Genomic DNA, 14413 nt, shown 5'->3' with positions numbered 1-14413 from the left:
GTTCTTTTCTGAGATTCATATCTTTCTAGAGAGGAACAGTTCATTTATAGACAGGCAACTTGGATTTTAGACTTAATTCTACTAATTAGCTGCTTTTGACGTGGAGCAGTTGACTTAACCCTGCTTTAGGGAAATCCTTTGGAGAATTATTGTGAAGGTTAAGTGGGAAAATTTATGTGAATCTTAATAGGTTTAACTCTTGTGACTTCTTGAAGGGAGAGTGGTAAGGGAAACTCTGGCATCCTTGTTGAAGGAATGAAAAGTGAAAATGTTAATTGCTCAGTCATATCTGCTTTTCAACCCCACGGACTGTAGTTTGCCAAGCTCCTCTGTCCATGGAATTCTCCAGGCAAGAATACCAGAGTAGGTAGCCATTCCCTTTTCCAGGGGATCTGCCTGACCCAGGGATCAAACCCATGTCTCCTACATTGCAGGCAGATTCTTTACCATCTGAGCCACCAGGGAAGTCCACCTGTAACTAAATACAGGAATGTGGAGATGTTGGTCTCCACTCTGGAATCAGCTTCAAAAGCCTGCCATTTGAGTTTGCAATGAGCCCACCAGTGCCATTTGACCTACAGTAAAGCTGTGTCAAGCTCATGAAACACAAACACAAAACAGAAAGGGAGTCATTCCGTCTGTCTCCAGACTCAGTGGGTGTACTGATCTGTATTGTACTTTGAGGGAAATTTTAGTAATTTTTTTCAGTATGTAATTTTAGTCTGGCACATTGACTTTAGAACTTAAAATCCTCCCCACCCCAATAAGATTCAATTCTATTTGTACAGAGTTCATTTTGATGTCTTTTCATGTTTTATCCAGTGTGTTATACTCGGCCATTCCATTTAGTCTGTGTTAAATAATAAAATTCTTAATAATATCTTCATAAAACCTATCACTTTGATATAAAGATAACATTTAATTCACTTTGAATTTATTCAGTTCAGTTCAGCTCAGTCACTTAGTCATATCTGACTCTGCGACCCCATGAATTGCAGCACGCCAGGCCTCCCTGTCCATTACCAACTCCCGGAGTTCATCCAAACTCATGTGCATCGAGTCGGTGATGCCATCCAGCCATCTCATCCTCTGTCGTCCTTTCTCCTCCTGCTCCCAATCCCTTCCCAGCATCAGGGTCTTTTCCAATGAGTCAGCTCTTCGCACAAGGTGGCCAAATTATTGGAGTTTCAGCCTCAGCATCAGTCCTTCCAATGAACACCCAGGACTGGTCTCCTTTAGGATGGACTGCATATATGCATCTTTAAAGAACTGGTATAGTTAAAAATAAGATGCAGTAAAGTAGGTAACAGGATTCATGCCAGTTTTTTCAGTATTGAACCATTTTGTGATTTGTGGGACAAGTCCCTTTTCTCTAGGCCTTGATTTTCTAGACATCTAAATTTTTCAATTCTTATATGATAGGTTCTTGCTCTTAATTTATAATTTACAATGCATTCAAAATTATATAATTACATGCTAGATAAAAAGAAGTCCCAAAACAAAGTGCATGTTATAACAAGTGAGGAAGAAGTAGGCTCTATAAGATCCTGATACCTGTTAATAAACTCTATATTTAATACACAATGGAATATTACTCAGCTATTAAAAAGAGTGCATTTGAATCAGTTCTAATGAGGTGGATGAAACTGGAGCCTATTATACAGAGTTAAGTGAGTCAGAAAGAAAAACACCAATACAGTATAATAATACATATATGTGGAATTTAGAAAGACGGTAATGGTGACCCTATATGAGAGACAGCAAAAGAGAAACAGATGTAAAGAACAGACTTTTGGACTCTGTGGGAGAAGGTGAGGTTGGGATGATTTGAGAGAACAGCACTGAGACATGTATACTACCATATGTGAAACAGATCACCAGTCCGGGTTCGATGCATGAGACAGGGCACTCAGGGCCGGTGCACTGGGATGACCCTGAGGGATGGGTTGGGGAGGGAGGTGGTAGGGGGGTTCAGGATGGGGAACACATGTACAATGATGGCTGATTCATGTCAATGTATGGCAAAAACCAATATTATAAAGTAATTAGCCTCCAATTAAGTTAATTTAAAAAACAGATACAGTAATGTATATGCACTGGCAATGACAATTTTCAGTGCAGACTCAAACTGCTGAGCTTTTGTTACTGCTAAGTTTAGTTTTTAATGCCTTATGGGTCATTTCACGCTGACAGATTGCCACTTCTTGGGAAGTAGAATTGGAAACTAGATAACTGCATTTGTGAAAATTTCATGTTAAAAATAAAGACAAATGGAATAACTTGTTGCACACATAGCTTGGGTTGATCTCAAGGGAATTAACCTTAAGTGAAAAAGCCAAACTAAAAGGTTACATTGTGTAATTCATTTATATTGCATTCTTGGAATGAAAAAATTACATACATGGGGACCAGGTTAATAGTATCCAGGGGTTAAGGAGGGAAGGGACAGTGATGGAAAGATGATAGGAGGGAGATTTGTAATGGAATTATTAGTGGTGATCATATGAATCTTAGCTTGATATAATTGCCCAGAACTAAATACACAATGAGTACATGTAAAACTGGTAAAATATGAATGAGGACTGAATTGTATCAATGTCAATTTCCTGGATTTGATATTGTACTATAGCTATACAAGATTTTCTTTTTTTTTTTTTACAATTGGAAGAATGGAAAAACAGACTGGTTCCAAATAGGAAAAGTACGTCAAGGCTGTATATTGTCAACCTGCTTATTCAACTTATATGCAGAGTACATCATGAGAAACGCTGGACTGGAAGAAACACAAGCTGGAATCAAGATTGCCGGGAGAAATATCAATAACCTCAGATATGCAGATGACACCACCCTTATGGCAGAAAGTGAAGAGGAACTAAAAAGCCTCTTGATGAAAGTGAAAGAGGAGAGTGAAAAAGTTGGCTTAATGCTCAACATTCAGAAAACAAAGATCATGGCATCTGGTCCCATCAGTTCATGGGAAATAGATGGGGAAACAGTGGAAACCGTGTCAGACTTTATCTTTTTGGGCTGCAGTCACAATCACTGCAGATGGTTATTGCAGCCATGAAATTAAAAGATGCTTACTCCTTGGAAGAAAAGTTATGACCAACCTAGATAGCATATTCAAAAGCAGAGACATTACTTTGCCAACTAAGGTCCATCTAGTCAAGGCTATGGTTTTTCCAGTGGTCATGTATGGATGTGAGAGTTGGACTGTGAAGAAGGCTGAGCGCCGAAGAATTGATGCTTTTGAACTGGGGTGTTGGAGAAGACTCTTGAGAGTCCCTTGGACTGCAAGGAAATCCAACCAGTCCCTTCTGAAGGAGATGAGCCCTGGGATTTCTTTGGAAGGAATGATGCCAAAGCTGAAACTCCAGTACTTTGGCCACCTCATGAGAAGAGTTGACTCATTGGAAAAGACTCTGATGCTGGGAGGGATTGGGGGCAGGAGGAGAAGGGGATGACAGAGGATGAGATGGCTGGATGGCATCACTGACTCGATGGACGTGAGTCTGAGTGAACTCTGGGAGTTGGTGATGGACAGGAAGGCCTGGCGTGCTGCGATTGATGGGGTTGCAAAGAAATCAGACACGACTGAGCGACTGAACTGAACTGAGGTGAAGAATATACGGGATCTCAAGAAAAAGTGTTTTAATAAAATGAATGATGGGTTTGAGGAGCACGTGGCTTTTGTGATATATTTTGGGTTATCAAAGAATTTACTTTTGTCTGATGGTTCTAGAAAGAACAAACCTCAAAATATCTGGATTCTGAAAGAGAAGCACTGTTTGTGTTCTATCTCCCAGAGGTGAGCCTGTTTATGTTAGGTTCTGTCAGGTCTCTTTGTATTCACAATATTTTGCTTAAGGCCTCAAAGAAGTTTTTATTATTAATGATTGGTCAGAAAATCCTCCTGTGGGGGGTGGGTGGGAGGTGGGAAGGGTGAGAATGTGGAAACTTAAATGTGCAAAATCGGAGGTACTATGGCTGATTGTAGCTGTAACAGGTCTTTGGAAACAGGTAAAATCCTTTAAAACAGTGACTGTCAGTCTCCCTTTATGCATAAAAAAATTTAATCTAGGTTATTCTAAAGGATCATGAAAGGGACCGTTACTAAACAAAGACCAGAAATCAAAACCAGTGCAACTTTGATGTTCAAGCAACTCCAGCCTAACCGCAGAGGCAGAGGCGTTAAGAACTGAAATGGATCTTCATACAACTAGTGTCTCTTGGAAGAACTGAAGTTACTTCCTCAAATTGTATTTAGTTACTTTCCCAGTTTATTCGTGGGTGAGCTAGAAAAGGGATTCCAGCTCCCAGGATAGCATTCTTTCCCACTAGGCCATCAGTCCTGTAAAATGTTCTTGAGTCCAAGCACTCCCTCTCCTCCATTGGCTGCTGTGGAGTTTCTGGCAGAAAATACAATTTCTAAGTAGTGTTTAAATGACCTCAACGCCTAATTCAGGCTTGCAGGGAAAACTTAGCTTGTGTTTCCAGTATCCTCTTCGGCCTAAAGCAGCCGACGATAACAAAACAGGAAGAGGCTTTTAAAGTTCCTTTGGAACCAGAAATGCTTGCGACGTACTCGGAGCGCGCAGGCGCAGGACGGAGAGGGCTTGTCCTCTCTGAGTTGCCGTAGGGTCTAGGTGGCTGCGGCCTGGGTCGGCTCCCCACCCCCTTCCACGTCAGCGGAGGACTCTGCAGGTCCGCCGCCGCTGCTGCGGGTTGGAGCCGGAGTTTACGGTTCCGCGGTTGCCCCAGCTGCTGCCTCTCGGAGTCAGGTAACGGCCTACAAGCCCCCTCATCTTGGAGGAGCTCCCTGGGCTGGGCAGAGTCGGAGGAACCGGGCTCTAGCGGGGAGATGAGGAAGGAGAGCGACTAGGCCGCTAGCATCCGGGCCTGGCGAAGTGGAGTGCAGGGTTGGGAAGCTCTGAGCGGGCCGCCCCATCCTGGCCTGCCTACTGGGCGGGGGTCTTCTCCCTTCCAGGCCCCCGGGGCTCGCCATTCCCGGCCGGGGCTTCCTTTGCAGGAGGGAAGGAACGGGGAAGGGGCGTGGGGGTGCAGAGCACCAGTTGAGGGACTCCTGGTCCACAGAGTCGGGTCGCATAGGTGAACGTATTAAAGCGCTGTAAGGGTTTTAAGCAGAGTATTTTTGCATGGGATCTTTTTAACTTCAGAAGTTCAGATTGTGTATTATGTTTAAAAATCACTTTTATATCGTGATGGGGTGAGGCTGGGGGACTTGTCACTGTATTGTGGGCTTTAATTCTGCAGTACAGCTTTCTAGACTCTGGGCGGGGTTGTGGGGTGAGAGATAATGTAACTTAGGCTAAGGCTGACAAGTGTGTGTTTTAATACATCAGGATTTATTTCTATGCAACGTAATATAGATGGACCCTCCCCGTTTAATGCTGTAAAATTCTTAAGCCAAGCTGAATGAACTTTAGACAGAAAAGATCACGATAGTTGCTGGTTCTGTTTTTGTTTTTTCGGTTGTAATATCTTTATATTTCTTTTTCTAGGTGTGTGTGTTTTTTTTTTTTTTTTTTGCATCTGTTATCTTTAAATCTTGTATCGAGAGTAGGCTGTGACCGGGAACCATGACGGCTGCCGAGAACGTATGCTATACGTTAATTAACGTGCCAATGGATTCAGAACCACCGTCTGAAATTAGCTTAAAAAATGATCTAGGTAAATGTTGGTAATATTTTGAAAATGAAAGTAAAAAGTTCACTTGCATTTCAAGTTCCTTTATAATGAGAAATACTTAATTTTTTTAAAGATCTCTTCAATAAAACTTTGTCTTGCTAAAAATGGAAATGTGTTACTTTAGGCCTGCAGTGTTGGTTTTTGGAAATAAAAGAACATCTCAGCTTAGCTTATATCACGGTGGGGTGGGGCTAAATAAATATAATGGTTTAGTTTTTAGCTATTCCTCAAGATAACATAATGGCTTGTTTAAATGTAGCTGACAGTTCTCTGTAGATAACAGATTAAGAGTGTGTATTAGAATGTTTTAATTTCTTTGTGCACTTAGCTTCATATTACTTAGCTTGTTCTTTGGTTTTACTGCCTGTTGAACAAATGAAGTCAACACTGGAACATATATATGTTTTCTCAGAAACATTTATGCTTTTGATTTTTAAAGCATTTATGCAAAGAAGAAAATAAAAACTTTATTTCTGAATTTTAAAAGTATGTACTGTATCTCCTTTTTGTGAGTAATTCTGTCAAAAATTTTTTAAAGTAATGCACGTTCCGAGATAATAATTCTTGCTTAATTGAACTAATAAAAATAAGTTTTACTTAAAGTGATAACTGCTGTTTAAAACAGACTAAAGGGAAATTTATGCTTCAAATCTTGATAGTGTCTTTTAGAAGATAGTTTACAGTTTGAAAGGAGCTGATATTTTAGTTGCATGTTCCTGCTCTTAATCAGCAGTAATGGAATACCTTGTGATTTTAGGTTACATAATATTCGTTTTCTATTGAGGCCTATTTCTAGAGAAGGAAAAATAAATTTTTTTTATGGCATTTAAGCTGATCTTGTTTGTTTACAAAAACCACACATGCTGTATTTCCTTTTTTCCCCCATATTCATGTAAGAGTAGAGTGGAATACAAATTGAATAAACTTTCATTACTTTTTTTTTCTAATTTCAAAATCTTCAAATTTTCATAATTTAAAGGTTTTCACTTTTAAACCCCCCAAATACTTAAGTTTATTGGTGGGTGATAAGGTAAAGGACAAACTTGTCTTTAACTGTAAAAATACTCTTTTCTTAACTATACTTTACCTACTAAGTAAGTAAATAAGTAGTGTTGAATTTTACGTTTATTTTTGACTGTATTTCAATAGAGTTGAGATGAAAAGATTTAGAAATAGTTTTCAATTTGAATAACAAATAGTTTTGTTTGGTGAAACACTGATATGGTTTAATTTCACTTTACCTTTGATCACTGGATATGAGCCCTGATGACTGTACATTTCCTGGAGTATATTTTGGTGAATTAAATTGATACTTAAAACTATTTTTCATAAAGGAGAAGAACCTCTGAAAATTTTGAGGATGTGAAAAGAAGCATTCTTCACCTCAATTTGAATTGTTAGAATAAAGGGAAATAAGGATTGAGGAACTTGAAATAAATGGTGTTGATTTTTTACAAGTTTATTAATAAACTTACTTTTAAAACTTCTTAACCTTTAGTTACAAGTGGATTTTTCAGTGGCTAAGATTGCATGCTCACAATGCAGTAGGGGCTGGGTTTGATCCCTGATCAGGGGACTAGATCCCATGCTGCCGCTAAGACTCAGAGCAGCCAAATGAATAAATACATATTAAAAAAAAGAAAAAAACTGAAGATCTGCCCAGATTAATGCTTAACTTCATCCTTTTACATTTGTTCATTTCTTGATTTGATATGGCACACAGTTTTTTGTTTTTTTTCCCATGTGTAGCTACTGTGAAGCATGGAGAGATGCATAAGAAGTTAGTCTGTTTTAAAGAAAAACATTGACACTTAAAAGGCTTCCCTGGTGGCTCAGACGGTGAAGAATCTGCCTGCAATGTGGGAAACCTGGCTTTAATTCCTGGGTCGGGAGGATCCCCTAGAAAAGGGAATGGCAACCCACGCCAGTATTCTTGCCTGGAGAAGTCCATGGACGCAGGAGCCTGGCGAGCTGCCATCCATGGGGTGCAAAGAGTTGGGCAGTTGGGCACAACTGAGCATAACACTTTTTCACCTCACATTGACACTTACGGTATAACTTTGGCAGTAACCCTCACTGTGTTCGATTCTTTTAAAGAGGTTATTTATTTATTTTTGGTTGCGCTGGGTGTCTTGCTTCTCACAGGCTTTCTCTTGCTGCAGGGAGATTGGGCTGGCGGCTGCTCTTGGTTGCTGTGTGCTGGCTTTTCACCGAGGTGGCTTCTCTTAACAAGCATGGACTCTAGCCACACTGGCTTCAGTAGTTGTGGCTCACAAGCCCTAGAACTTGGGCTCAGTAGTTGTGGCTCAGGCTTAGTTGCTCAGAGACTTGTGGAATCTTCCTGGACCAGGGTTTGAACCTGTGTCCCCTGCATTGGCAGGCGAATTCTTATCCATTGTAGAATTCCCACAGGACCAGGAAGTCCTGTGTTGCATTTTTAATGCATACCTTAAATTCGTTAGTATTCAGCATACTTGTCTCTTAAGTTTCTGCCTTCAGATTTTGGATCCAAAAGATTTTAACCATAAATTCTTCAGTATGCAATAATGATGTGAAATTATAGATTGTTTTGCGTAACATAGAGCGCTTATTTTTAGGTTAAGTAACAGTAAACTAGCATCTTATCTTAAATGTGTCATCCTTAATTATAAATAATGGTTGCTGATCCAATACATTTTAACTTTCCTCCAATTTTTTAGGTAATTTCTCAAGAAAGATTCTGAAGTTTTATAATCTGTGGAAATATGATGAGATTTTTGGAATTAATTTAGTCTGTTAATTCCCAACTTTTTCGAGTTTGAGGTTCTTCCTAATGTTGAAAAAAGGTCACTTATCCCCATCCCCACCCTTCATAATAGTGGCTGTAACTTTTTTGAAAATAGGTACTGACTAAAAGCTACTTTGAATTCCAAAGCATATAACGTATCTGTTTACATTTTGAAAAATAGCTACAGGTGTGTTTGAGATACATGTTTTTTGGTATACCTATAGATTCATGGCTTCCACATTAACTCCATTGGTTTAGGGTCAAAGATCTAATCCAGTGCTTTTCTATTATATGTAAAGAATCATGAGGTTCAGAGATAAATGACTTTAAAATCATACAGCTTGTTTTTGGCAGAGCCAGGTGGAAAACCCTTGTCACTTGGGTTGGTACCTTTATTACTATTGCCTCTGATAAAGTGAGAACATGTTTTATTTTGTTAATTGCTTTTAAAATTATCTGAGGAATTTTCTTTTAAAATAATTGTGCTTAAAAAAAATTTTTTTTTTTTTTAATCAGAAAAAGGAGATGTGAAGTCAAAGACTGAAGCTTTGAAGAAAGTAATCATTATGATTCTGAATGGTGAAAAACTTCCTGGACTTCTGATGACCATCATTCGCTTTGTACTGCCTCTTCAGGATCATACCATCAAAAAATTACTTCTGGTATTTTGGGAAATTGTTCCTAAAACAACTCCAGATGGGAGGCTTTTACATGAAATGATCCTTGTTTGTGATGCATATAGAAAGGTAAACTAAACCGTAATTATTTCCAAATATTGCTTAGATTTTTAAATAATTGTAAAGTTGGTGGTGTGGGCTCTGTTTTAATTTTTTAAATTAAATCTCAGAAATGTAAGTTTTAGATATTTGAAGCAGAAGTTGTAAAAAGTTATTGTGAAAAGTTTTATTGTTGCTTTTTTCCAGATACTTTCCATGCATTTTTATGTTATTAATAAAAAACAGTGACACATAGAATACAAGACATTGATGTGATAAGTAAAAATTGTTTTTATCTATAGGAATCTGATGGAAATTGTGTAATAATCTAGGTATTTGTCCTGAAACCTACTTCCTAATTTTTTTTATTGAAAAATTTTGTATATAAACATTGTGGTTTTTTGTAAAATACTGGGACTCATCATTTCATATTTGATTTTTATATCAGGATCTTCAGCATCCTAATGAATTTATTCGAGGATCTACCCTTCGTTTTCTTTGCAAGTTGAAAGAGGCAGAATTGCTGGAACCTTTAATGCCAGCTATCCGTGCTTGTTTGGAGCATCGACACAGCTATGTTAGAAGAAATGCTGTTTTGGCCATCTATACTATCTATAGGTAAATAAAGGTCCTCCTTTGGCTTACTTCTCTATGGACTGTTTAGTCTTTCAGACCAGAAGAAGTTTCAGAGTGGTTCCTTACAGATTTTATGTACCTTGCAAATATGTTTTGATTAGCCTGAACATTTTTCCTTATTAAGTTGTTAACATTTAAAAGTCAAAAAGATCTGGCAACACCAGGTCCTGGTTTCTACATGACAGTAATCTGCTGGAAGTGAATGGCAGGGCCCCATTTAAACAGGTTGCATGCTTTCCAGTTTACGTCACTACCTGTCTTTCTCAGTTTTAGTACTCCAGCCCAGTTAATTAATTTATTAACTTGCTTAGCCCATAACTTTGAGGTTTTGGCCTTATTTTAGAATTCTCTTTTTGCAGGATGTGGGTCTTGTCTTTTTATGCTTAGAGGTCTTAAGGAGGAAACTTTTTAATAGGAAGGGTTGCAGTTCTCAGCTGATTCCTGTTCTTAGAAAACTAAAAATTTTGGACTTTAGGCTGGAATGCTTGGTTTTTACAGTCACTGGTGTCAGTCTATTTAGAATTAGGATGTAATTTATATAAACATCTTTGTACTTTAATAGTCAATAATTTAGTAATTTCACAGTTATATGGGATTTTGTATCTGTTCACGAAGGTGGTAATCTGGTTAATAATATAGAGTTCTTTGGAAGTTATCATTACAGATTACACAGGTTTCAGAATTTAAACTTAGAGTACACACAAAGAAATTATGATGATTATAGGACAACTGGAAATTTGAACAGTCTGTATGATGATAGTAAGAAATTATTAGTTTTTACTACATGACAATGTTAGTTTGAAAAGAAAGTTCTTAATTTTAGAGACGCATACTGATACATTTACAGAAGAAATGTTAAATGGTCTCGGATTTGTTTCAGAATAATATGGGAGGAGAGGAAGTGAGTCAGGTGAAACCAAAATGACTATGAATTAATTATTGTTAAAGTTAGGGGGGAAAAAGGGCTAGGGGATGGTTTTTATTAAACAGGTGTTCATTGTTCTGTATACAATACAAACACTTCTAAGTTTTCAAAGTAAGAAATTAGTAGATAAATACAGTGCATAAATAGTAAAATTGAAGGGACTATTTCTTCTCCAATAATTCTTTTTTTTTTTAATATTTAAAAAATTTATATGGCTGCAAGGGATCTTAGCCGCAGCATGCGGAATCTTTAGTTGTAGCATGTGGGATCTAGCTCCCTGACCTGGGATTGAGTACTGGCCCCCCTCCATTGCAAGCACAGAGTCTTAGCCACTGGGCCACCAGGGAAGTCCCTCCAATAATCCTTAATGTAGGATCTTTCAGTACCTCAAAGTTGTCATTATGAGCATCAATATTATAGCCCTAAAGTATATGAAAGAGAAATTAGAGCTGTCCAGTTGATAGATAGCATGTTGAGTAAATCAGCTTTCTCTAATTTGAACTAAAAAACACAATTTGATAAATAGATGAATATGTAAATTTCTGATTCATACTTACAATTTTCTAATTGATTTAAAGTTTAAAAAAGCAAAACGATTAATAATGGTATAAGGTTTGATAAAGGTTAATTTTGGTAGAGTCCAGAGAGTTACTAAATATGAATATTACCTGTTTTATTTGAAGAAACTTTGAACATCTTATACCGGATGCTCCTGAATTGATACATGATTTTCTGGTGAATGAGAAGGATGCAAGTTGCAAAAGAAATGCATTTATGATGCTAATTCATGCAGATCAGGTGAAGTATTTTTTAAAAAATACTTTTATGACTATTTAAGTGAGAATTAAAGATATTACACAAGTTTTTAGTAATTTTGTTTGTAGTACATATGATATGTATTATTTTGATTTTTTTTTAGATTTTTGAATTTAATTTATATAAAAATAGAGTTTAAAAATTCATTTTGTGGTATATTGCTTATGTATGTGTTCTTTTCTTTTTTTAAGTACACATCAGACAGACATTTTTAATAACAGCCATTTTACAGTTCTTCTGGATTGAAATTATTGTGGCCATATGCTTTGGCACCCAGGTTTGGGGCTTTATTTTTCCTTCTGTTGGTAAAGATCTAAAATTGTTTAATAGAGAAAAACAGAAGTTCTTTATAGGGTCTGTCCCAAGCCATAGCTTTGAAAGAGGGTGGAGTTCAATGTAGATGTATGTTTTTGTTAGGCTTTTCAAACTTCGTATGTAAATGTCAGCCCTATATCCAGCTCTGCTGGTGATTAAAGTTTATTCTTCTGCTGGTTAGAAGAGATTCTGCACACATTGGTGGCATTTAATCTTAGAACTTTTGCCATCCAGTATTTATTATCAAAATATGCATGAAGGCTGAAAAAATAATGGAATCTGTCCATTCTTCTGAAATCTAGATGCTATCATTTTATCTTTGTAAACAAAATTATAAGAATGCTGCTTATTTGGGCCACAAAGTTTTGTCCTTTTGTACAGTTGGTTTTATTGACCTGTGTTTTTGGTGTTATGCTGTTTACCTACATAATTAGAATTTCAATAAAATTTATTGATACTTTTACTATAGAGATGTTGATGAGACCATAGTTCTCTATGTTACAGTGTTAAGGGTGTGAGAATCAGTGAGATTTTTATTTTAGGTCTCAGAAACAGAAATAACTGTATTCATAGGCAATTGGTTTGTTTAGGTTGTGTAGATACCCTGAATCAGGTAATACATAGTGTTTTTCTCCTTAGTTTAGCTGCTAGAAAATTCTAATGCTGGATTTGTGGCCCATTTCTATTAATAGAATATATATTTGACTTTGTATCTTATATTTATGTGTTAACCTGTATTTTTTTCCTCAGTTAGGGTTTCTTTGCCCTGATTTCCTCATTTGTTTTAGGTTTAGTTGTGTATGCTTTTTTTTTTCTTTAAGTCCTTTTATTGAATGAGGTTGAGTTTGATAAATATATTCTTTTCTTTTTTAGGATAGAGCTTTGGATTACCTAAGTACTTGTATTGATCAAGTTCAGACATTTGGAGACATTCTTCAGTTGGTTATCGTTGAACTAATTTATAAGGTAAAACTAATCTATAATGGATAAAATTAAGAGTTTGAGATAAGGTTAAACAGTCTTGAGGGCACAACTTAATTGGTGGGATAATATGTTTTAACAGTAGAAATATTTTGCAGCATGGCCTATTCAAGTCTTCCCTACTCCCTTTGGTTTGTCATATTTTCCAGATTCTTCCATTCTTTCTAAATCTCCATAAAGAATTCTGTAAAAATTCATGGTTTGACCCAACACATATGTGAAGAAATTGTTGTATACTGCTCAGTCACTGAATTGACTATGAATTAGGCTTTGAACTAAAAGTCAAGATCTTTTTTTGAATACATAGCCAACTACTTTGGAAATCTAAAGACAAACGAGGAAAAGTCTTAAATATATTTTTGTTCCTTGTTTGTAAAAGAGAATAGAAAGATTTTAAATATGTTAAAATGACATTTTATGCCATTGACTCACAGGAATTTTAAAACGATCAGAGATTTGGGTTTTAAAATGAAGTACTTTATTGACAACATTTTAATTCAATATATCCTTCAAAAAATTGATTATATCTTAATATTCTGAGAAAATAAAAGATGCAGTAACATCTAGTTTTGCTATTAATACCATTGGAGGCCAACAAAAATATATGTTAGGAATGGATTTTATTGCATAGAATGGCATGAACAGAATACATAGCGGACCCTGCTAACTCATTACATCCTCTTTGCTTCTGCAGGAAAGAGGCCCCTTTCAACACAGGTTATCCAGTCATTTTGAATTGACATTTAAGATGAAGCCAGAACTATGACTATTACATATGTAAATATATAAATATAATTCATCTGTATGGTTCAGGGATGCCACTGAGATTCTCAAAAGTAGGAGTTCTCTGCTGTCGAATGACCTCTTTGTCTAGTAGGGTCCAGGTTATAGTGAGAGGAAAGAGGTCTTGAATCTTAGTGGAGTAATAGAGATTTGACTAAACATTTTAGAAAAATCTAACATAAATGCTAATTTCAAAAGAGGAAAAATAAGAACTATTTACTTCACAGGTAAAAGTATTAAGATGCATTTAGAATGGAATAGAAAATGTTATTTGTCTTCTCAACATTGAATATGGTCCCAAATTATAAGTGCAATAGTAGTATTTGAAAAAGAAGTGCTCTTGCTTTATTAAAAAGCTAGTATTTTTCTATTATTATTTATTGAAATTCATGTAATCCAGCATGTTTACCTTTTTGATGTGACATCCAGAATAGAATGTAGGACAAAATTTAATACCTATTACAGTACGCATGTTAGTTACTTGGTTAATGTCTTGTGTATAGTGTGCATGTCTTTAATTATAAGCCATCTGAAAACCTTTTATGAAAGAGTGGAAATATAAATTATTATTGAGTGAATAAATGAATGAGTAGCTGTAACAGTTAGTTATTTGAAGTAAAATCTATTTCTTCCGGAAATTACCGGTGTTGTATCATGGTGTCTCATCCTGCATTGGCCAACATCTCTTAGCTTTCAAATGAAGAAAACTATGGCAGCCCACTCCAGTGTTCTTGCCTGGAGAATCCCAGGGACGGGGAAGCCTGG

General features: G+C 36.6%; 1 protein-coding gene across 1 annotated transcript in view; it reads left to right on the top strand.

The window, feature by feature from the left end:
- The window catches only part of COPB1 (coatomer protein complex subunit beta 1), a 34293-nt gene continuing 24539 nt past the window's right edge, over positions 4660 to 14413 (top strand). Inside the window, exons 1-6 of the mRNA XM_005689593.3 lie at positions 4660 to 4781; positions 5523 to 5691; positions 8993 to 9222; positions 9641 to 9810; positions 11437 to 11551; positions 12758 to 12850. Coding sequence (XP_005689650.1) covers positions 5601 to 5691; positions 8993 to 9222; positions 9641 to 9810; positions 11437 to 11551; positions 12758 to 12850 — 699 coding nt within the window. The 5' untranslated portion in view covers positions 4660 to 4781; positions 5523 to 5600. The remainder of the gene's footprint in view (positions 4782 to 5522; positions 5692 to 8992; positions 9223 to 9640; positions 9811 to 11436; positions 11552 to 12757; positions 12851 to 14413) is intronic.

The sequence above is a fragment of the Capra hircus genome, chromosome 15 (genome assembly GCF_001704415.2).
Source record: "Capra hircus breed San Clemente chromosome 15, ASM170441v1, whole genome shotgun sequence".
Lineage (NCBI taxonomy): Eukaryota > Metazoa > Chordata > Mammalia > Artiodactyla > Bovidae > Capra > Capra hircus.
This window is presented reverse-complemented; position numbering and strand designations above follow the sequence as displayed.